The sequence below is a fragment of the Takifugu rubripes genome, chromosome 8 (assembly GCF_901000725.2).
Source record: "Takifugu rubripes chromosome 8, fTakRub1.2, whole genome shotgun sequence".
Classification (NCBI taxonomy): domain Eukaryota; kingdom Metazoa; phylum Chordata; class Actinopteri; order Tetraodontiformes; family Tetraodontidae; genus Takifugu; species Takifugu rubripes.
This window is the reverse complement of record NC_042292.1, coordinates 12,480,757-12,501,957: the sequence shown is the minus strand read 5'-3', so window position 1 is coordinate 12,501,957 and position 21,201 is coordinate 12,480,757. Positions and strand designations below refer to the sequence as shown.

The following is a 21,201-nucleotide window of genomic DNA, read 5'->3' as shown; positions in this document are numbered from 1 at the left end:
AGGAGAGAAGGGGAAGGCTGTAGCTCACTGATAGGAGCAGCAATTCGTGCACTCTTTGTAATCTCCACATCTGCTTTTATTTTCCCTCCACTGCGACCCTGCCTCTTCCTCCCTCCCTCATTCCCTGACAGGCTGGATCCCCCCTTTTTGGCATCATTTACATCAATCAGAGCCTCTAAATTTATGTAAGTGCTCTTTTTGCTCTGAGACATTTATCACAATGAGCATAAACATGATTAAGTCCCAATTCTGTTGCTGTGATTCTCACATCTGCCAGCTCTATTTGCTGACAAAATGAACTTTGACCATTCACAGGATATGTAAGTAGAGGTGTGGACATACACTCACAGTTCAAAAATCAGGGATTACAACTTCCTACACAGCTTGAGAGTTAAGGATTTGGAATCAACGTTTATATCTAGGTAAGGAATTGAATGACATGCATTTTGTTATTTAAAAAAAAAACTTTTACTTCTGAGCTGCACAGCACATTGTATTGCGTGCTATTTTTACTTGACCTGCAGAAATCGTAAAAGAGAAAGAAAATATAAGCTGAAAATTGCAGTAGTAGCAGGATATTGATATTTACTGGGTGAAATTAGAACAAATTCTACTCTTCTCCTCATCTTTCTCATAAGAACCTAGCACAAAAAGACAAATCTTGACAACTTGCGCAGAATGCTAGTTGGGTAGTGTCTTTGTAGAGTTTGTATGTTGTCTCTGTGGGTTTCCTCCAGGTTACTCAAGCCCCCTCAACATCCAGAGACACATACATTGGGCTTATTAGAGTCAGACAAATGTTTTTGAAATTCACAATAGAAAGTACGAGCTGTACTTTGAAACTTTTTTTTGTTTCTAATAGGAAATGTCCAGGATAATCCCTGTGTTCCTGGCAGGGCTGTGCATTTTGCTTCTAGGCCCCACTCTAGGCAGCAGCAGCAGAATTCTGGTAGTGCCCGTGGATGGCAGCCACTGGATAAACATGGAGATCCTCCTCAGGGAGCTGCACACAAGAGGCCACAGTATCACCGTGCTGCGTTCTCCCAAGAGCTGGTACATCCCCAGTGAATCTGAAATTTTCAGCTCCATCAATGTGACCATGCTGGAGGATAAGACAGACATGTCATACTATAACAAACTGTTGCTAGATGTCATGGAGTGCCGACAATCTGGGGAGTTTCTGCGTAGCTTCTGCCAGCAGCACTTGATCACATCGATGTTGGACAAGGGCCATAAAATTCTTGCCAGTGCAGCTGCCACGATGTTAGATGATCCCAAGTTTATGAAGAAGCTGACCGATGCCAAGTTTGACTTAATGTTGACTGATCCTGGTCTGACTATAGGGGTTGTTCTAGGTAGTTACCTCAAGCTGCCAATGGTTTTCAATGTGCGCTGGATTAATACTGGGGAAAGCCATTTTACCATTGCCCCCTCTCCCGTCTCTTACGTCCCAGTGCCTGGCAGTGAACTTCATGACCAGATGGATTTTCCCGGAAGGATCAAGAACATGTTACTTTACCTACACAGCTTGGTGGAACAATACTTTATCATTAATCCTGCCTACTCAGAGCTGCTCCAGAAGCACTTCCCTCCTGGGACAGACTTGCTGTCTTTGCAGCTTGCAGCTGATATCTGGCTGGTGAGAGTGGATTTTGTCTTCGAGTTCCCACGGCCTACTATGCCTAATGTGGTATACATTGGTGGTTTCCAGTGCCAAGAGGCCCAACCCCTCCCTGCTGAGATGGAAGCTTTTATGCAGAGCTCGGGGGAACATGGAGTGGTTGTCATGTCTCTGGGGACATTAGTGTCGGCCCTGCCTCTTGAGGTCACCGAGGCCATTGCCGCTGCCTTCGCGGAGCTCCCTCAGAAGGTGGTGTGGAAGTTTTTGGGTGAGAAACCTTCCTTTCTCGGCAACAACACCATGCTCACAAAGTGGCTGCCCCAGAACGACCTTTTGGGACATCCCAAAACTCGTGCTTTTGTTGCCCACGGAGGCACCAACGGAATGTACGAGGCCATTTACCATGGTGTTCCAGTTGTGGGCCTTCCTCTCCTGTTTGACCAGTTCGACAACCTACACCGACTAAAGGTGAGAGGGGCAGCCCGATTAGTGGAGGCCAAATCTCTCACAAAAGAAAACTTCCTGGAAGCTTTAAAGGACATACTGGAGACCCCCTCATACCGTGACAACATTCAACGTCTCTCACAGCTACACCGTGATCAGCTGATGTCGCCCATGGACACAGCTGTGTTCTGGACAGAGTATGTCATCAGAAACAAAGGTGCCGCCCATCTGAGGGCAGCAGGTTTTACTCTACCTTGGTATACATACTACAGCCTCGATGTGGCTCTTGCAATCTCAGCTGTTATTGCAGCCTGTGCCTGGGCTTTTGTCTTCATCTGTAGGGTCCTCTGCTGCCGTAAGTCAAGGAGAAAAACAAAAGCAGATTAGATTAGACATTTTATTATATCACGGGGAAATTAAACATTGATAATGTAAATATTGAGTAGTTAGATGCCATTATCTAATGTTTTCTACATAAAAGTCTTAATGGTGCTAGGCCCCTCTACGCATATAAATACCTCAATTAATGTGTGTGTCATTTGTTGATTTACACAATAAACACATTTGAAAAAACAATCTTTTGCTCATGTTTCTTTATAGTAGTAAATATTCTATTCAATGATACAGTTTCAGGGCTGTGCCGTTTCATGGGTCAGCTATGCTAACTTTCACACACACTTGATTATGATGGAGGAGAACATTAATAAAGCTGCTGACTTTGGCGCCAGGAAGCACTTTTCCATAGCCGCCACTTGGTCAACACTGCTTGGATTTAATACAGAGACAACTGCGACTAAGATGACTCTGCGTGTACAAGGTACATGACAACTGCAGGTTTTACATGCGTGTTATCAGACTGAGTTTGAAGTTATCTGGTGTGTTTAGATAAACTTCCCATTTTTCACAGTTTCACAGCTTGCTATATTTCTTTTGAGAGCAACGTCACTGTTGAAAAAGCTGCGTTTTTAATGAGTAGCTTAGTTCACAACAGTGTATTTAATGTGGATGTTTTGAAGGCCCCTGTCGGGTATCTATTTTTGCGGCTCCTCATTTTGGGTGAAAAATTAACCTTGTTTAGAGTAATCAGATTTTTTTTTTCTTCTGATGTAAAAGTTTTTTTCAATATTCTAAACAGATATTTGAGCATATAATTGTAATTTTCAGCTTGTTTCATAGCACTCCTCCAAATGTTAATATAAAATGAAGTTGAATATTACATGCAGCTGTTTCATATACCCTTTAATTTTTTTTTAACATTTACAACCCTCCGATTTCACTCTTCCACATGCTGAAAGAATCAGACCAAAAGGGTTAATTATATTTAATCTTATTTAAGAAACATATCTACATTAAAATATATAATTTTTTCTTGGTTAAGTTTGTTTAACAATGGAAATTAATTTAGTCTCTTTTCATGATATCTGGTAGTAAAATGAAATTTTGGATTCATTCTTGACATATTATATGGGAGTTCACAAAGCAGTAACCATTTAGCCAATACAACTCGTGTTTTAATTGATAAATATGGAGCAGAAAGGTAGAGCAACACAAGCAGAGGTTTTAAGTATTGAGAAATCTACCCACATGGAGTTGAAACTGGTTCGCCTTGTTACTGTGAATAAATGGAATTTGAAATCCACGTCTAGCGACCTGTAAAAGAACACAAGAGGAAAGTCAATGCACAAAAATAGATATATGACCTGGCATGTCAATGAATAAAAAAATCTGCTTCCCCGCCGCCATGAACCTCATATTAGCAACACCCCCACCGTTTTTTGTGGTACTATCCATCAACATCTCATTTCCCAGATTTCTGACTACTATTTGCTGTGCTGGCAGCTCACAAAGATTTTAGAGAGATTTTCTTCATTGCTTGATTGGCAATGAAGAATTGAAGAGAACGGTAGCAATACGTCTCCTTGCTGTTTTTAACAGCGGTCCTAGTCTACTCAATAAATCTTAGATCAGTGGCATTTTAAAGGAAACAGAGACTGATTAGAATCTCCAGCTTTTGAAACCCTGGGGTAAAAATACTGCCAGCTCGCCATTGTCTCAACATACCCATTCTTCCCCAAAACAATTTCAATTGTGCACTTTCACCCGAGGTAGAACGCTCACTTTCACTCTGCCTGATTTGTGAAATGCTACTTTTTACTGCAGGGATTTCAGTAAAGCAGCAGTTTTAAATTAAACTTACATTTGTCCATTAAATGCAATTGTTAGTTGGACAATATGAAGCAAACTCTCAGTAACCTTTTTGACAGCTGATATATCATCATGACAATATTATGTGTTCCTATGTCTTTCCTGGCTCACAAGAGTTGAATGCTTTCAATGGCACACATCCAGTTACTGTATATAGAACCGAAAGGGCATGAGTGGACACCCGAATTTGGTTCCACCCCTCACCTTACTAACCCCGTCTGCTGGTAGTCTGTGTTTTCGTTCTTGGGTAGAAAGGCTTTCTCCTGTTTCAGGATGTTGCCTTAAAAGCTGAAGAAGTGGGCTTCCTGTGGAGGAAGTGACCACAGAATAGACGAGGCTTGGTGGAGACATCGTCTTCCCAGCGTTTCTTGGGAACAGGTCAGTCCACAAAACAGAACAGAGAGGGTCCCACTGCTGCGAGGGTGGTAGTATGGTTTGTACTTGGAGTGTCTGCTAATGAGACCTCTTCTGTGGATGCCTTTGCTAATTGCTTTGCAGATTGTTTTGCTACATGGACCCTGGAGCTATTCTACAGGAGTTTCCTTCATTGCATATTAAAAATGAACAGGTAATTTTTTTTTTCACGACACAGACTTTAAACACCTTTAGATCCCGGTCTGGGGAGTTCAAAGAGCAGAGATGTCCAATGACAGCTGTAACCTCCCGTTGGACACAGACATCTTTGGCCTGACGTGCATCTATGGCGTGATCTTCTCCCTGGGACTTCCCAGCAACCTGCTGTCCCTCTGGGGACTGTACCACCTGGGACGCTCAGGTGGGGGAGGATGTCAGCTAGTCTACATCCTCAATCTTCTGCTGTCAGACCTTCTGCAGCTGCTCACTCTGCCACTCTGGATCCTCTACCTCCAAGGAGCCCACCGCTGGCCCTATGGCCAGCTCACCTGCGAGCTGGTGGGCTACGTGTTTTATGTGAACGTTTATGCCAGCGTCATGTTCCTGTGCCTGATAGCGCTGGACCGCTGCCTTGCCATTGTGTACCCTCTGAGCAGCCGCAGGGTGCGGACTGTCAGGGTGGCGGTGGTGTGTGGTGTAGTGGTTTGGACTCTCACGTTCCTGTTCTGCCTGAGTGGACTACTTCCGTCTGTGTTTGACGGTGACCGGCTGCTATGTCTGGAGCAGTATCCTGTCAGCCCTGGATACGCCTACTTCAAGATCACCACCGTGGCCCTTGGGTTTCTCTTGCCATGCACAATCCTGGGGTGAGCTGTAACTTAGTTCATAAACATAGCCAAGTTCTTATGTTGTTTTTTAAATATAAGGTTCTTTTAATTTTTAAAAATTATTTAGTGATATATTTAAAATTTCTTCTCTCAGCTACACTTCAGCCCACATTGGTGTGACCCTCCGACGTTCTCCTTCCCTCTCTGATCATGAGCGACACAAAATCGTGGGGATCCTGGTGGTGATCACTGTCAACTTCATTGTCGTGTTTGGGCCTTACCACCTTGTGGGCGGGTACAGATTCGTATCCTTGTTGCTGACTGACAGGCCATGCGATTTGGAGCGTTCTCTCTTCCTGGTGTACCGGCTGTGCTATGGTCTGACCAGCCTAAACACCTTATTAGATCCCCTCTTCTACATCTTCCTGTGTCCTGATGCCCGCTTGGAACTACAGAGGTCTCTGTCCTGTTGGGGAAGCCGAGAGAATGCCCGCAAAAAGATCAGACTCAGCACCAGAGTTCACCAAGGGAACCAAAGTGAGAACGAAAACAGACAAAATAAACCTCTAGCAATATAATCGAGATGATGCTGCAGGCCTGGTACCGCTTAAAGCAGCTGCGCCTCCCAGTGGAAAGTCACGTATATGCAAGCAAGTTCAGCTTTCAGGGATTTTAATCGAAACACTCGAGCTCTGAGCTACGGGACTTCAGTATTTGTTGGTCTTTCCATGCAAATACTTGCACTGTGTCTATTAAATGCATTTAAATGAACAATTTGAACCTATCACGCTACGTTTACAATTATTAATTTAAAAAAAGATTTGTCTGCTGTCATTTTAAAAGTTGAACATTCATGAATAACAAATGCGGCAATACCAGTGTATTTATTTTGGATTTGTGTAAATTTGTGTAAAATTATATGAATAAATGAATGTAATGATGCAGTTAGAAACCACGTCAAAGACCTAATATATTCTCGACTACAAGCGCATGAAAGTTTAAATTAAAAAAATCCTGCTGAAATTCAGATAATGGTACAGTTCTACCACCTAGCGGAAATGTATGTTCCTACAAGCAATTCATTGCAATTCAAGTCAATTATAGCTCCGTTAAGTGAGTCGATGACAGCTTAACGAAACGAAAAATCATGAGAATCCTCTTGATTCAAGTCAATCCTTCTTATTGATATTTATCAAAAAACAACTTGGCTGCCCAAACATTTAAAAAAGTGAAGCGTACTAGAATACTCAAAACTCCTTGTGTTTTATGATAATCATGAAAAAACATAAAATATATGGATTATGATGCAGACAGTACATTAAAGATTTATAGGTAGTTGGTGAATTAAATTAATTCAAAGTTCCAATTTATTATGATCAATACATTACAAATAATGTGCATGCTAAAGCAGGTTGAAAAAAAACCAAGATTAAGCTTTTTGGTTTCCTTTCTCTCTTTTTAAGACTACTTGTGTAACTGCTTGCTTCACAGATTGTGTAACAATTGCTTTGGCAGGAATATTTCATTAGGTTTTAAAATAGCCATAGCTAACCCTATAAAGCTCTAAATATTATAAACAAATGTTCTGCTGCTGGCATTTGAAGAGACTGCTTCCATTATTAAAAAAAAAAGAAAAAGAAATCAATGCTGCTGATGCAAACTCTACTCAAATGCAACACTGTGGTGGAAATCAACCTTTTGAAAAATCTTTGATAATAAAACACTTAGATCTGATTCTGAGAGTGTGTCAGTGTTAGTGTTTGACTTTGATATGAATAGATGATGGGAAGCCACAAATCCAACAAAGGAACATTGTGGCTTGTAAAAAGATTGGCTACAAAAGCTCATCACATTAACATTATGTACAAAGACCTAAAGCTGAACATTCCAGATTTATTCTGTGTGTGTGTGTGTGTTGGGGGGGGGGGGGGGGGGGGGGGGGGGTTGCTTTTATTGCATGGACATGAGTTACAATCAAGCTGTGATATCAAAGACAATGATATTGGGTGCTCAGAGACAGGACTGTATCTGGAAATTACAAAATTCTTTCTGGAATCAACATTTACATGGATTGGACTGCTTGAACAACATAAACACAGAGTCTTCTGTAAGAGCAATGACCACTGACCCTATGAAAAAAGCCTTCAAAAGTAGTGAAATTCATATACATTTAGGATAGATTTTTGTTTGAATAGTGCAACACAGAGCTCTGGTGGCCTTAGCTTGCACCAGAGAGGACGTCTCCCAACTACTACTGTCTCATCTACTCCATGCATTATAGATGCATTCATTAAATTTAAGATTATTTATATTTGTATAGCTGTAGTGGTGTTGCTTTTTGTTCTGTTTGAGGTGAACACTGTACCCACAAAGATGAAAATAGTTCTTTGGACCATTGCAACAACTTCTACACAAGTAATCTTGTGTCTGACTACAAGTTCCTGCTACTAAATTAACTGAGCCTATTTTGCTTTATTTAAAAAAATAAACAGTATATTTGTCATTATCTGGTGTGACAGATTTTCTGTTGAACTGCGTGTGGCAGATTGATAAATAACACCCATAACACTACCTTCAGACTTAAACCTAAAGATTCAATGGTTACCCTCTATGAGGGTTTCTCGAAGACCATCCATGCACAGGTAAATGCAAAAGGGAATACAGGCACAGTTCACAGATGCCCAGTGAATTAACATTTATTTAACAATTGATAAAATAATTTTATAAAATTAAAATTCACTCATAGTGCTCAATTCCAACAACACCAACAACAAAAAAGGAATGTCCTGTCCAGCTGGCACACCAACCTTTCAGGGGGACAGCTAAGTCGAGAGAGAAAACTATGCCAAGTAGCTGTGTCAGAGGTCACTACAAGACCAATAACACAAAACAGAAATACACCAAGTTAATTATATACAGAGATAAACCACAAAAACAAGGAAAGCATACATTTAGTAGAACCTCCACACCACTGCTGTACTAACCTTCCTTCACCCCAAAACCTAACTGGTCCCAGTTTGGCTAAAAACAACCAAACCACGGTTCACAATGCTAAGTCAGAAAGGCAGACTGGATACCTTGCGACTAAATTGAAAAGGCACCAAGAAAGGCAAACAAAAACTAAGGGGCAAGGCAGGACAAACAGTGGCCCAACACAGGCAAACTTTTAAAAAGAAACAAAGCCAGCTCTTACATAAACAGTAGCAAACAAATAACCACAAAATTACAGCATGTTTTACCTTGGAGGGGGCTGCACGCATCAATTCACCATTGTTGTTGGCTGCTAATCAGAAGGTCACACCACCTTAATCCAGCACACTGAACTGCTGCGATCACTACCACACATGGAGAACGCAGCTTCACCAGAGGAAAAAGAGTGTGCCTAACCAAAACGCTGAGGCATATACACAGGCCCTCAGCAGTGGCCACAAATCAGCTGCACCAGTTGTTATCAGAGAGGTGCTGCACACCTGTCTGGGAACACCGTGGCATCCAGAAAACAGACTGGGGACGCAGGAGAGGAATGCAACAGATACGGACATACCTATTAACCATCTGGTTACAATTAGGTACATATTTTTGATCTACACTGCTGTGATCCTTTCTATTGTATCATCACACAATTATTTTCACAGTAACACATGCAGTTCATCCGCTGTCCAGTAGGGAGTAGCAGCACACCTGACATGTTGCCTTGACAACGAATATGTTGGAAAAAGTAAGGTGACGTGAACGCACCACACGAATACGGCTATAACCACAGGTATAATGTATTTTGTGCTGCTCTTGGGGCCAGTTTTGAAAGACAGTCGTGTTTTAGTAACAACTGTTGTAGTATACCTCAGTATTTTTTTGTTATTACTATTTTTTATTTCAAATGAAAAAAAATAAAAGTGTGTTGTTCCCCTCCAACACCTGTGTTGATGGGTAAAGATCCTGCAGCCAACTGAGTTGAAAGAAAATCGTTTTTTCACTTTGTGTCTGAGCTCCTGCTCTGATCAAGCTCACTCGCATATTGTTTGTCACGGTGATTTTCTCAGCTCTTGTACAGGATGTCAAACTGGGCTTTTGTTTGTTCTGGGTTCTTCATCTTAAAGGCTTCTGTTTTTTTACATGCATGCAACAGACGAAGAGAGTTGTGAAATCTTTTTTTAAGGCAGCTTTCAGTTTTTATTTTTTGTTCTTCCCAGAAAAATGTATGTTAAAAAAGTCTCACTCAGATGCAAAAAAACATGAACTTGAACAGGTTTTGTCCATTATAAGTAGAAAACACGATAGTTGCCTCAAATGTTTCTAACATAGTCTGTAAGAAAGTTATGTTGACAGTCACATTACATTTGTATGTTCTCCACCATACAACACAATCAGGCACAACCCAGGGCTGTGTCCTGAGCCTTCTGCTCTCCAGTCTGGTTACCCACAGCTGCAGTGCTCAAATCATCATCACATCGATGTGCAGTTGACAAGACCCTGGAGGCTGTGACAGATTTAAGAGGAGGTAAGATCACATTCACACTACTGACTCGCCTCAGCCATCAACACCCAAGCAGCCATCACAAACACGCTGCAGTGGCTCCACTCCCTCAGAAGTGCTTTACGTGGTCTTTTCACAGGAAGTCATTATATCTTGAGTAATGTTGGGCCTGACAAAAACACTAGAAGAGCCTGAAAAAGACAGACAACATCAATTGTTTCCTTTGTTATGGCCGGAGGAACTGCACAATCAATGGGACTCATTGAATATGACATATTGTTATTATATTGGATTGGTGGATTGGTTGGTCTATCACTCCAAGTTATTATTGCTTCAGTTCATTTGAAAGCCTGACTCTTGGCATCACCCATCTGAACCAGAGGACAGAAAAGCCACTTTTATTTGTAGTTATATATCAACCCCCTGCTGGACCACATTCAGAGTTCCTATCTGAGTTCTCTTACCTGACCTGGTCCTCAGGATAGATAAAGTCATTATTATTGGAGACTTTTACATCCATGTAGATGTTGTAAATGACAGCATTAGAAATGGCTTCATTTCATTACTTGAGTCAGTTGGTTTCCTTCAACAGATAAATCAACCAACTCATCTTCAACCACATCCTTGATCTAGTTCTGACTTATGGTGTTGAGGTAGAACATGTGTCAGTGTTCCCTCAGAACCCACTCCTGTCAGATCATTCTTTGATCACTTTTACATTTATGATTAAAGATTCTTCTATGTTCAGAACACAGTCTTACTATAGCAGATGTCTTTCAGATAATGCTGTAGCTAAGTTTAAGGAAGTGATCCCTGTGTTAATCCCAGGACCACTGTGTGCTTCTCCAGGGATCAGTCATTATAATCTTAGCCCTGCTGAGGTCGACTCTGTTGCTGAAGGTGCAGCAGCCTCACTAAGAATCACGCTTGATTCTGTTGCCCCCCTGAAAAAGAAAATATTAAATGAGAGGAGGTGTGCCCACTAGTATAATTCACACATTAGGACCCTTGAGCAGAAAGTCTTCAGAAAGACTAGAAAGGAAGTGGTATTCTTGTAAAATACCTACCATTTATACTGGAAAGACTGTCTGGCTGTTTACAAAAAGGCTAGAACAGCTTATTTTTCTTTGTTAATTGAAGAAAACCAGAATAACCCCATATTTCTTTTTAGCGCTGTGGCCAAATTAACTAAGAATCACAGCATTTTAGATCCACGTATCCCTTCTTCCCTTAGTGGTGAAGACTTCATGAGCTTCTTCACTGATAAAGTTCTAGCTATCAGAGAAAAAGCTAAACAGGCCATCCCAAGAACTGGACCATCACCAGATGTGCCGACTGTGGGAACATACAGGGTCTAAAACAAGCCCTTACACTCCTTCACCCCTATATATTTTTCAGGGTGATTTCCCTGCGGTCCGGGAGGACTTTCAACTTGATCTCTCAATGAAGACTTGGTTTTTGGACTTTTTATCACTGTGTTTTGCTTGCTTTCAGGTCCTGAAAAAAGGAAACCTAACAAAAAACCTTCCTCTTTGAAAAAGCTTATTGTTAGTAATTCTGTAGTTTCTGTTATTATCCCAGACAGAAAAATTATCATACTCAGAGGGTCGTCTAATTATTAGGTTAATATCTTAGTTATGCTGCTATAGGCTGAAGCTGCCAGGGTCCAGAAACATGATCACCTGACAGGCCTCTGTCACCCCACTGGGTCATGGCTGCCTCTCCTCTCCTCTCCTCTCCTCTCCTCTCCTCTCCTCTCCTCTCCTCTCCTCTCCTCTCCGAGTAGATCAGTGATGATGTTATTTCTCATGTAGTTTCTCTGACCCCCCCCCTCTGTATCCATCTACAGGTATAGCCACCCTATAGCCGTATGCTTGCCTGGCGACCGCCAACTATGCTGACCCACTCTACTCTTATACAATCAGCTTGTATTATTAATGTATTTCTATGTTTTCTACCTATTCTGTCCTCTACCTGTCCTCCCCCTTCTCCTTTCTCTCTACCCAGCCGTCCATCAGTAGGAGGGTCCCCCTACACGAGCCTGTTCCTGCTCAAGGTTTCTTACTGTTAAAGGGGAGCTTTTCCTTGCCACTGTTGCTTGTTGGCGTCAGGCCCTGGGATTCTGTAAAGCGCCTAGAAACAATTTTTATTGTAACAGATGCTATATAAATAAAGATTCAATTATTGATTGTTTTAACTTTTCTAGCATGATCCAAAAATGGGGCCTCAGAAATATATGCACTGCACCACCTATAAGTGCCAATCATTAACTTTTTAACCAAGGCTTAAGTCATTTGACCTGAATTTTGTTGTTGTTTCAGCCTCTTAACGCCCAATCCAATTTGATTTTTGCACATGAAAAAAAAGGAAGGTTAGATTAGCCAATCACAAGCAGCCTTGAACTCCTTCATAAATGGAAAGTATGTCCGTTGACAAGCAGGACATAAAGAGTAGATTCTCGTGATGGCTTCACTTTGCATTTTACTTGTGCTTCTTTGTGGAATTGGTAAGTATTTTATTTCTCTGCCTTTTGGCTTTTTATGTGTATTTTCTTAATGTCTATGAAGGAAAACCTAAGAGCTAATTGACGTGAAATTGTATTTTTTTTAGGTCAAGTGCCACTTGCTGTTCAGCCCTTAGGCATCACTCAGGACCCTAGGGTCCTAATGGCACAAATTGGCCAGACGGTGACCTTGAAATGCTTCTGTGGAGAGGATTCAGTCACATTCTTCTCCTGGTACCAGCAAAGCTTGGGAAGAAAACCTGAGATCATATCAAGTCGTATGAGGCACAACAAGGAAGCAGCCATCTACCCTTCATTTAAAGGCAGATTTGAAGTGAAGAGCAAAGAAACAATCAACCACCTGACGATCGCTGACCTTCTCCTGTCTGACTCTGCCACCTACTATTGCGGGATTTTGGAATTCAACTCCCTGGAATTTGGAGAGGGGACTTTCCTTTATGTCACAATGCCACTCTCTAACATCCAGGGTGTAGTCTATCAGCCAGCCTTGGATCCCGTCAGACCAGGGGATTCGGTGCAGTTGAGTTGTGAAGCACACGGTGAGAAATGTAAAGGGGAGCAGAGCCTCTATTGGTTCAGACAGACAAAGGGTGAGCCTGTAATCATGTATCAGAATGAAGGAAACTGTGTGGACGAGGCTCACAACAGAAAATGTACTCTGACCTACTCTATAAAGTCAGTGAACTCCTCCGATGAAGGAATGTACTACTGTGCTCTGGCCTCTTGTGGGAAGCTTGTGTTTGGAAATGGAACACAAGTACAACTTACAAGTAAGCAATGCTCCATTATTTCATTAAAAACAATTATGTGTAGCCCTGAAATATTTGACAGGAAACAATTTTTTTCCCCTCTTCTGTCGACGGGCTAAAGAAAGCAAAGTTGAACATCTGGTTGTGTATTGCTTGAGCTCGGCGTTGGCGGTTTCCATCATCCTACTCTTTGTCTTGGCTTTCACCTCATATACACTGAAAAGACAAATTTGCTCTGTCTGTAAAGGTAGGTTTGTTTCAGGAAAGGAGATGATGATTTTGCATTGACCAGGATAAATCATTCATGCTATGTCACTACAGGAACTGTTGATCATCAGTCCATTTCTGCAGGTTCCGACATCACGGTAACAAATCATTAGATTATCTTTAAACCCCAACCCTACCTTGACGCTGCAATGGAGATAGCAGACAAGAAAAAGATTACATTTTTAAAAAATCCTAATGAGTTGTTAAATTAATGCTAACTTTTTCCTCATTGTTTATACTGTGCTTTTAACAGAGCCATGATGCAGGTAACCTCCATTATGCTGCTGTTGGGTTAAAAACATCCAGTGAAGGTGATCTAGGAGAGGAGGAATACCAACATGTGAAAAGTGTCTGCGTGTACTCAACAATAAAAATGGCAAAATAGTGAAATTTGTGATGAATTGTGAATGCTTTGATGATGGAACTCGTCCAAGATATCATTAACAGGAAACGTACAATATATGTGAGTATCAGTGGAAGAATAGGTCAATTTGGAGAACTTTTTTTTAAATTGAGGATGTGCAAATGGGTCTTTATAATCCAGAAAACTCAGTGTCAATAAAGACAATTTTTAAATATTTTGCTTGTTTGCTTGAATTTTACGTCTCACATTCACTTTTCACTGCTGCGGTGAAGGTAGTGAAATACTCAGAGTTGAAGTTTCCATTAGTGGAAAAACAAGTCAGAAATTGAATACAGGAAGCACAGCCTGCCACAGTCTTGCTTAAGAAATTATAAAAATAAAGGATGGTCTTTCAATTTAGATCCACATCAAATGTACTCAACTGTGATATGAGGCTATGCGGTTGATTAGGTGTCAAAAACCACATTAAAGACAGATTCAACTTCATCAGATCTATAGTAAAACCTACATACATACATACACACATACATATATATACATATATATAAGGAAGGGTCGGGACTTCTGGTCTTCTCTGGATACACCACTTATTTCCAAAGGATTATGAGGCTCTAATTGGTGTGGGATAAAATTAGGCCTACTTGGTGTTCATAGTTTGAGATCAGTCAGCAGTGTTGCTAGACTAGAGCTCTACACCAAAGATAATGATGTTGATATTTCACCTACCCGTTATATTTAAATTCACAATCAAATGTTCTACCGTGTGTTCTCAGTGGGACTGAATGGCCATCATTTCCAATTTGCTAAATCGATAAGGGTCAAATATTTTCCAATAAGGACAGCTTTTTACTATAGATATCTTTAACGGTTTCTTCTAAATGTACAGTTTGAATGACACAACCTGACACCCTGGTCTCTGTGAGGTTACCAGTTAAAGATTAGATCTGTCTCCCTTCAGTGTGCACTTTTTCAAGGTCACTCCGCTCACTTTGTCCGTGTGGCTGCCGACAGGAAGTCTATGCAGAGTTTCTGTTCAAAGGTGGCCACAAAGACGTAACGACCAAATATGTTCCATTGTAGCGGCACTTCCTGAGTCAAGTTAATTTCACAAGAGAAGGGGATCAAAATCAACCCCTTATGGCTCATGTTGCATTTATAATGAATAAGGGTATGCTTGCCTTTCTGCTGTATTTTTTAAGTAGATTTATGTTGTTTTCCCATTTTAAAAAAATAATTTAAAGAATTTAAACACGGAAGCTGGATGATTTAAATGTGGTATAGGAGAAGCCATCATAGCCAGGCTACGACAACAAACAAAAAATAGACGAGGTGGAGGGCTAAGGTCTAACCTTTCTTCCACCTACAACACTGTGCTTAGCAGTCTCCCCAAACTGCTAAACACCCATTCATGCATGAGAGTCAGTGCTCTACTCTCTCCTGGGGCATGGGACAAGAACCGCTGACGCCCTATAAAGAGAAGTCTCTGTGCTTTTGAAATGTTGTCAACTTCTCAGACATTTCTTATTCTACTACTGCATGACAGCCCTTGGCTCCACTATGAACATAAATCTCAACTTCCACCAAGTTAATCAGAACTGCATGAGAAGCTCAATGTCTTCCCTCTATCTTTTGAAGCAGTTCCACACATGGGTTTTAAATGTTTTACATCAGAATAGACACACTGTGCCTGCCCCTCCCCAGAAAAACACTGTGGTCCAAAAACAAGAACACAACATTAATTGTTGCTCTACTTGTTTGCTATTTATATTGCTGTGCATTCTGCTGTGTTGGTCATACTTGTGCATACATGCATAGTGGGCTTGACATTTTCCCCTCCGTCTTTGTGGTTTCATACAGGAAGTCTTTGCAGTGTCATTGCACAGAAGTCAAAATGGATGACTTTGATGCTTTGATTTTGTTGTTCAACAGCAAAAACAGTTAAAAACAAATAAATAGGGGTAATAAAATTGCCATTGTTGTGCTATTAATGTAATCCACATTAGAGTACTATAAACATATGCATCATTTCTCACATTGCATCGTTGGCACAATTTGGTGAAAATTTGGATTAATTTTATAAAAATGACACATATAGCTTAGCTATAAACTACCCTAAAAGACAATCAAATAGAACAGCAACAGGGCTTATATAAGTTTTGTCCCCAAATGTTACTTCTCTCCATGTTATCTACTTCATTTCTTTAAAGTTTTTCACACCTTTGAGGGCTGGAAGCTATCAATGAAACAGGAAGCTAGACAAAAGATGTCATGGCTCTTCTTGTTTGTCAGAAAGACTTCCATCTACAAGGTAAGAAAACATAATTCAGTCACTCTGTCAACTGGCTCAGAAGTGGCTGACTTGGAATTTCACTCATTATTCCTCTTGGTCTTTGTGGTAAAACCATGTTAAGACTATAAAACTGCATTGACTGAATCTTTTTCATGAGTTGCACCAATAATGTGAAATTTCACCCAATTTTCTCTGACTGTTACAATTAATATTTTCATAATTACATTTCACCAGGTGGAGGATTGGATACAGACATCAGTCGTTCCCTGAACATAAACCATGAATTCAGCATTATGTTAGGTAGTGGCGTAAATAAAGGTCCATCATTGACATTAATATACTTTCAGGGAATGGGCTTAAGAAACTTTGACAAGGTATGATCTACTGAACACGTGTTCACTGTTCCCATTTTAGGGCAGTCAATGTCACTTCAGGGTAGCCAATCAAATTTGCTCTATTGATTACGAGTATCGCATAAATGAAGGATCACATCATTCATCTAGACATGCTCGTCACGATGGGGTCATTGAAGTTTGCTTTGTATATCCCTTTTCTCTGCTTGTGGGGTTTTGGTAAGTTTTATCATCTTGTGGATGTATCGATAATTTCATGCTAAACATTTATAAATGAAGTATTTTTGTTAATTTTGTTGATTTCTTTTTCATTCAGTCCTGACAGATGAAACATCCTCATTTGTGTATCCAGTGAACAGTTTAGTATTTGCTATTGTTGGGGAAAACATGACACTGCAGTGCTCTTATAAGGACAACTCTGCAAATACGTTCCATTGGTACAAGCAAACACAGGGAGAGAAACCGATACTCCTCTCTAACTTCTATAAACATGATAAAAAGGTAGAGCGCACAGGGAAGTTAAACAATCACTTTTCAGTAAACTTTACAGAGAGTAACTACCACTTGATTATTGCAAAGCTGAGGATTTCAGACTCAGGAATTTATTACTGCACAAGTAGCTACGTGAACGCATTTAACTTTGAAAATATCTATATTGTCCATGTTACGAGTTTACATTTGACCGTACCAGTAGAGGTCCATCAGTCACCATCAGAGTCTGTTCAGTCTGGGGGTTCTGTGACTCTGAACTGCAGAGTACATAATCGGACCTGTGATGAGGAACACGCAGTTTACTGGTTCAAGAAGTCAGGAGAGTCTGAACCAGAGCTCATTTACACCCATGGAGGCAAGAAAGAACAGTGTGAGAGAAAAAACCTCACCTGTTTCTACAATTTGTCCATGAGGAACTTGAATACTTCCAAGGCTGGGACCTACCATTGTGCTGTTGCAGCATGTGGACAAATTCTGTTTGGAAATGGAACAAATCTGAATATTCAGAGTAAGTAAAACAATATTTAATACAATTATTTAAAAAAAACCTGAGAGATGTTTGTATGAATATTTAATCTGTGAAATACAGACAAAGTAAATTCTCCGATCCTGCTGCTGCTGGTGTATTTCTTGACTGGTGCTTTGGCATTCATCACCATCCTGTGTGCTTTACTGGCTTTAACACTGTTCAAAGTGTACAAGAGGATTAGCTCCAAGCATACAGGTAAATGTTCTTGTCCTTCAGTCAATTATATCACATTTCAATTTAAAAGTAAAGTTTTTGGAAGTAAAGCTGTATTTGATATTTTTAAACAGATCAAACAGATCCATCCTGTGATATGATTGAAAGGGTGAGTGTTATTGTGTTAGAATGAATACATGAGTAAGTGTTGTGTTCGAAGATGATCAAGCCATGATTATATATATATTATAGCCAATTGTCCATTCAACCAGCTTCTACCATTGTATTCCCTTTACATGGGTGACATTATAGACATAGAAATCCAGAATAAAACTTCATTCTTATCAGATTATTTTAAAAAAAAAAGATGTTTGTATACTGTATTTATGAACAGCGTTGATGTGATATTGACAGTAGCAATAGTGTACATTGTTTTAAATTTTGTTCTCAGGTTTTGTCATCAAACGTACATACTTTTATTATTTTTTTTGTATCTTACCAGGTTCAAGAGGAAAATCTCCAATATGCTGCTTTAAGGAACCAGAAAGCTAACAAATCAAGAAGAAAAAGAGAGACCAATGAAAAAGAATGTGTTTACTCTTCTGTTGCTCACTGATGCTTCAGAGGAACTGAAGTTCTTATAAACATGGCATCGGTAATGGATAAAGAAGCTAAAGCCAACTGCATGTTTTTTGTTGCAAATAAGATTCTTGCCTTCTCATCTGGATAAGAATGAGAAGAAGAATACATCTTATCTGTAGAGAGGCTGTACCAAAAAAGCACATTTTAAAATAAAAACAACTTCAGAAGTACTTCAGATTAAAAACACAAGTAATACACAAAGGAAGTAATAAAAGGAAAAAAACAGCAAATTAAAACAATCTCAAACAGTTTTGAGTCATGTTTTGAAGGTTAGTATGGTTGTGAGCAGAGCGTTCCAGAAGGTGGAGACAGCAGCAGAGAAAGGTCTGTTGCCAGGTTTGATTCCTATTTATTACAGTAGTGAAGTCTAGATGTAATGAAGGTGTATGTGAGTGATGCACTGGAGGAATAAGAGAGTGATCGACAAAAATGGCAGTTTTGGGGGTGTCAAGAGTAAGTCCAAGGTAATAAATAAAATAAATACTCTCAACATGAGTGTATGGAGTCGTGGAGTTGTTGATCAATTGATCGTTGTTGAGGGTGAGGTGAAGGTGATGGTCCAGGTATAGATTTAGAGTTGATATAATCAGCATAGCAGTGGAAACAAAGACAGAGACAATAGATGATCATAGCAATAGGAACACATACATAATGAAAAGGAGGGACCCAACCGCGGATGCTTTGAGGGAAAGTTTGTAGGAATTGATTTTATCAAGAAGAGTTTGTTATCAGTGATATGTGTGATTGCTTGGAATAAGTTGAGAGGAGGAGAATCTATGTAACATTGATAAGTGCAGTTCCAGTGCAGTGTCTGGAACCAGAACCCACATTAAAATTGTTCAAAGAGGTCATTATAGGTTGGTTTTCTGCTGACAGGCATTCCACAACCTGTGACATGAAGGAAAGAATTGACATGACAAGGAAGTTCCTTGGGATATCTAGTCCGAGGCTAGGTTTGCAGATGGGAGTGACGTGAACATGTTTGAGGGTGTCTGAGTTAGAGCAAGATGTGAGGCAGGAATTGATAAATTAGCAGATGATTGGAGAGATGGCAGGGATTCATTCCTTTATGAGATTAGAGGGTCTGTTTTTCTTTGTACAGTTGTTGTAGTTTTAGGCATTTCATTGGATATAAATTATCCACACTAAAGCATTTGGTTAATACCAGTCACATTTTAAGTTTCCATTTATTTTGCTGCCCTTCCCAAAGTAATTTGAAAACGTGGTCAGAATATGTTTTCCAGCTTGCTGTGTAAACACATAAGCTCTGGGCTATGTGCATGGGTTGGTTCTACATTTACTTTTTCCACTCTGGCCTTGTGGTTTCAAACAGGAAGTCTTTGCAGCGTCAAAAGTGTCACTTTAGTGCATTGACAAAAACAGTTAAAAGAAATAATGTGATGTATTTAACATTTTGCATTGTAGAATTTTTAATATTACTGAGATTGCACATGTTAATCCTTAGTATATTTGCAATGAGTCAGTCGCCAACTTTAATATGATTGAGCTGCACAGAAACCCAAAAACATTTTTCATGGTCTGTTAGCTTCCCCTCTGCTAGCTGCTTCATTTCTTTGAATCTCCTCTGACCTTTGTTACATTGGTTGTATCGATTAATTAGTAAGCTTGAAAAAATAATTGCGTTTCGTGTTAACTACTTTTAATCATATAGGCTTGAGAAATAATAAAGACAAGGTATAATTAAAGAAATATTCACTGTTTTCAAATTTGGGCAGCTAGTGTCGTTTTTTTGCTAGCCAATCAAAATCAGCCTTTTGTTTAAGAGCAGATAATGTAACAAGGATCTCAACATTCTTCTAAACACGCTCATCACAATGGAATCACTGGAGTTGGCATCATATCTTCCTTGTTTTTGCTTGTGGAGTTTCTGGCATCACATTTTACCAAAACTACTTTGATAGTATCAATATTCTACACTGGTTTAAACTTTTTTTTTTTAAACGTTTTTGTGGTCTACAGTATATAGAGTATGATTTTGGTTTCTCTCTTTTGTTAGCAGATTCAAGAAGATAATGTCCTTTATGCTGCGTTAAGTAAGCAAAAGGTTAAAGAATCAAAAAGAAGAAGCAAGAGTATTGAAAGCGAATGTGTTAACACTTCTGTCAGTCAGTGATGCTTCCGTTTAACCTATTTTTCAACTCCCACCTGCCCTATTTTGTATTTGCCACCTCTTTTACCCTTGTGATTCGTTGTTGCAAAATAAAACTTTCTGATTATGTTTTGTCTATTCAGCTCTTCCTCTGCTCCCACCTGCTGCATCTTGCTTTTTCCTCCCACTTTTCCCTGGGTCCTCCCATATGAGCCTGGTCCTTCTCAAGGTTTTGTCCATTTTCAAGTGAGGCTTTCCTGTTAAGACCTGGGATCTCTATTTCTGCAAAACACTTCAAGACAATCTTGATTTTAAGACATACAATAAAAATAAAATTGAGCTCATTTAAATTACAATCAGGGCAGACTGGATCAAAACATTGCCTGTGGTATTTTGGACAGGACTGATCCACCAAATTCAATAATGCACACCTAGTGGACAATCCTCTTTGGGTATTGTTTTTGTTAATTGCAAAGTTTAAGCCTCTCGATAAAACTGACATTTCCTTTTCTATGGGTGCATAAGTTGCATACCCATGCAACTTTCTGCCTATTTGGTTTACCACATATAACACGTTCACACATTTTGCCAATATCCAAAGTGGGCCAACAGTAAAGGAAGAGAAGACGCCATACAAGTTGAGAAGAACAAAAAGAAAAGAAACAAAAACTCAGATAAGATGAATATGAAGCCCTTAAGATCTCCATCAAGCAGAATAGACCAAAGCCTAACCATGCTTGCACAGTTGTGTCCTTGGACCTTCAACCCAAGTGAGCAATAAATAAATACGATGGTGCAAGACC

At 39.9% G+C, this 21,201-nt stretch overlaps 4 protein-coding genes and 1 long non-coding RNA gene across 8 annotated transcripts; 4 read left to right on the top strand and 1 right to left on the bottom strand.

Moving 5' to 3' along the window:
• The first annotated feature begins 43 nt into the window (after positions 1-43).
• On the top strand, positions 44-2,452 carry LOC101076616 (UDP-glucuronosyltransferase 2C1-like). Its single transcript, XM_003977548.3, has 3 exons — positions 44-185; positions 316-422; positions 863-2,452. Exon 3 carries the CDS (start codon positions 866-868, stop codon positions 2,450-2,452), a length of 1,587 nt encoding a protein of 528 aa, XP_003977597.3. The 5' UTR covers positions 44-185; positions 316-422; positions 863-865.
• Positions 511-8,878, bottom strand: LOC115250639 (uncharacterized). 4 transcript variants are annotated; one of them, XR_003889214.1, is made up of 4 exons: positions 8,691-8,878; positions 3,650-3,715; positions 2,319-2,415; positions 511-1,003 (listed from the first exon to the last, which is right to left on the bottom strand). It is a non-coding gene; the product is annotated as an uncharacterized lncRNA (long non-coding RNA). The 4 variants fall into 4 exon arrangements; XR_003889213.1 differs by lacking the exon at positions 511-1,003 and adding an exon at positions 5,733-5,917 and having other exon boundaries at positions 2,334-2,415; positions 8,691-8,877; XR_003889211.1 differs by lacking the exon at positions 511-1,003 and having other exon boundaries at positions 1,733-2,415; positions 8,691-8,877.
• On the top strand, positions 4,633-7,185 carry LOC101076849 (G-protein coupled receptor 4-like). The gene is made up of 2 exons (XM_003977549.3): positions 4,633-5,490; positions 5,606-7,185. Exons 1-2 carry the CDS (start codon positions 4,910-4,912, stop codon positions 6,027-6,029), a joined length of 1,005 nt encoding a protein of 334 aa, XP_003977598.2. The 5' UTR covers positions 4,633-4,909; the 3' UTR covers positions 6,030-7,185.
• Positions 8,879-12,276: 3,398 nt separating the features above from the next.
• On the top strand, positions 12,277-14,043 carry LOC115250833 (uncharacterized). The gene is made up of 5 exons (XM_029841054.1): positions 12,277-12,431; positions 12,536-13,219; positions 13,320-13,445; positions 13,520-13,563; positions 13,719-14,043. The coding sequence occupies exons 1-5, from the start codon at positions 12,389-12,391 to the stop codon at positions 13,848-13,850; spliced, it is 1,029 nt and encodes a 342-aa protein (XP_029696914.1). The 5' UTR covers positions 12,277-12,388; the 3' UTR covers positions 13,851-14,043.
• A 2,095-nt stretch (positions 14,044-16,138) lies between these two features.
• LOC101063762 (uncharacterized) lies at positions 16,139-18,410 on the top strand. The gene is made up of 5 exons (XM_029840963.1): positions 16,139-16,691; positions 16,789-17,472; positions 17,554-17,688; positions 17,781-17,815; positions 18,149-18,410. The coding sequence occupies exons 1-5, from the start codon at positions 16,598-16,600 to the stop codon at positions 18,260-18,262; spliced, it is 1,062 nt and encodes a 353-aa protein (XP_029696823.1). The 5' UTR covers positions 16,139-16,597; the 3' UTR covers positions 18,263-18,410.
• The last annotated feature ends 2,791 nt before the right edge of the window (positions 18,411-21,201 follow it).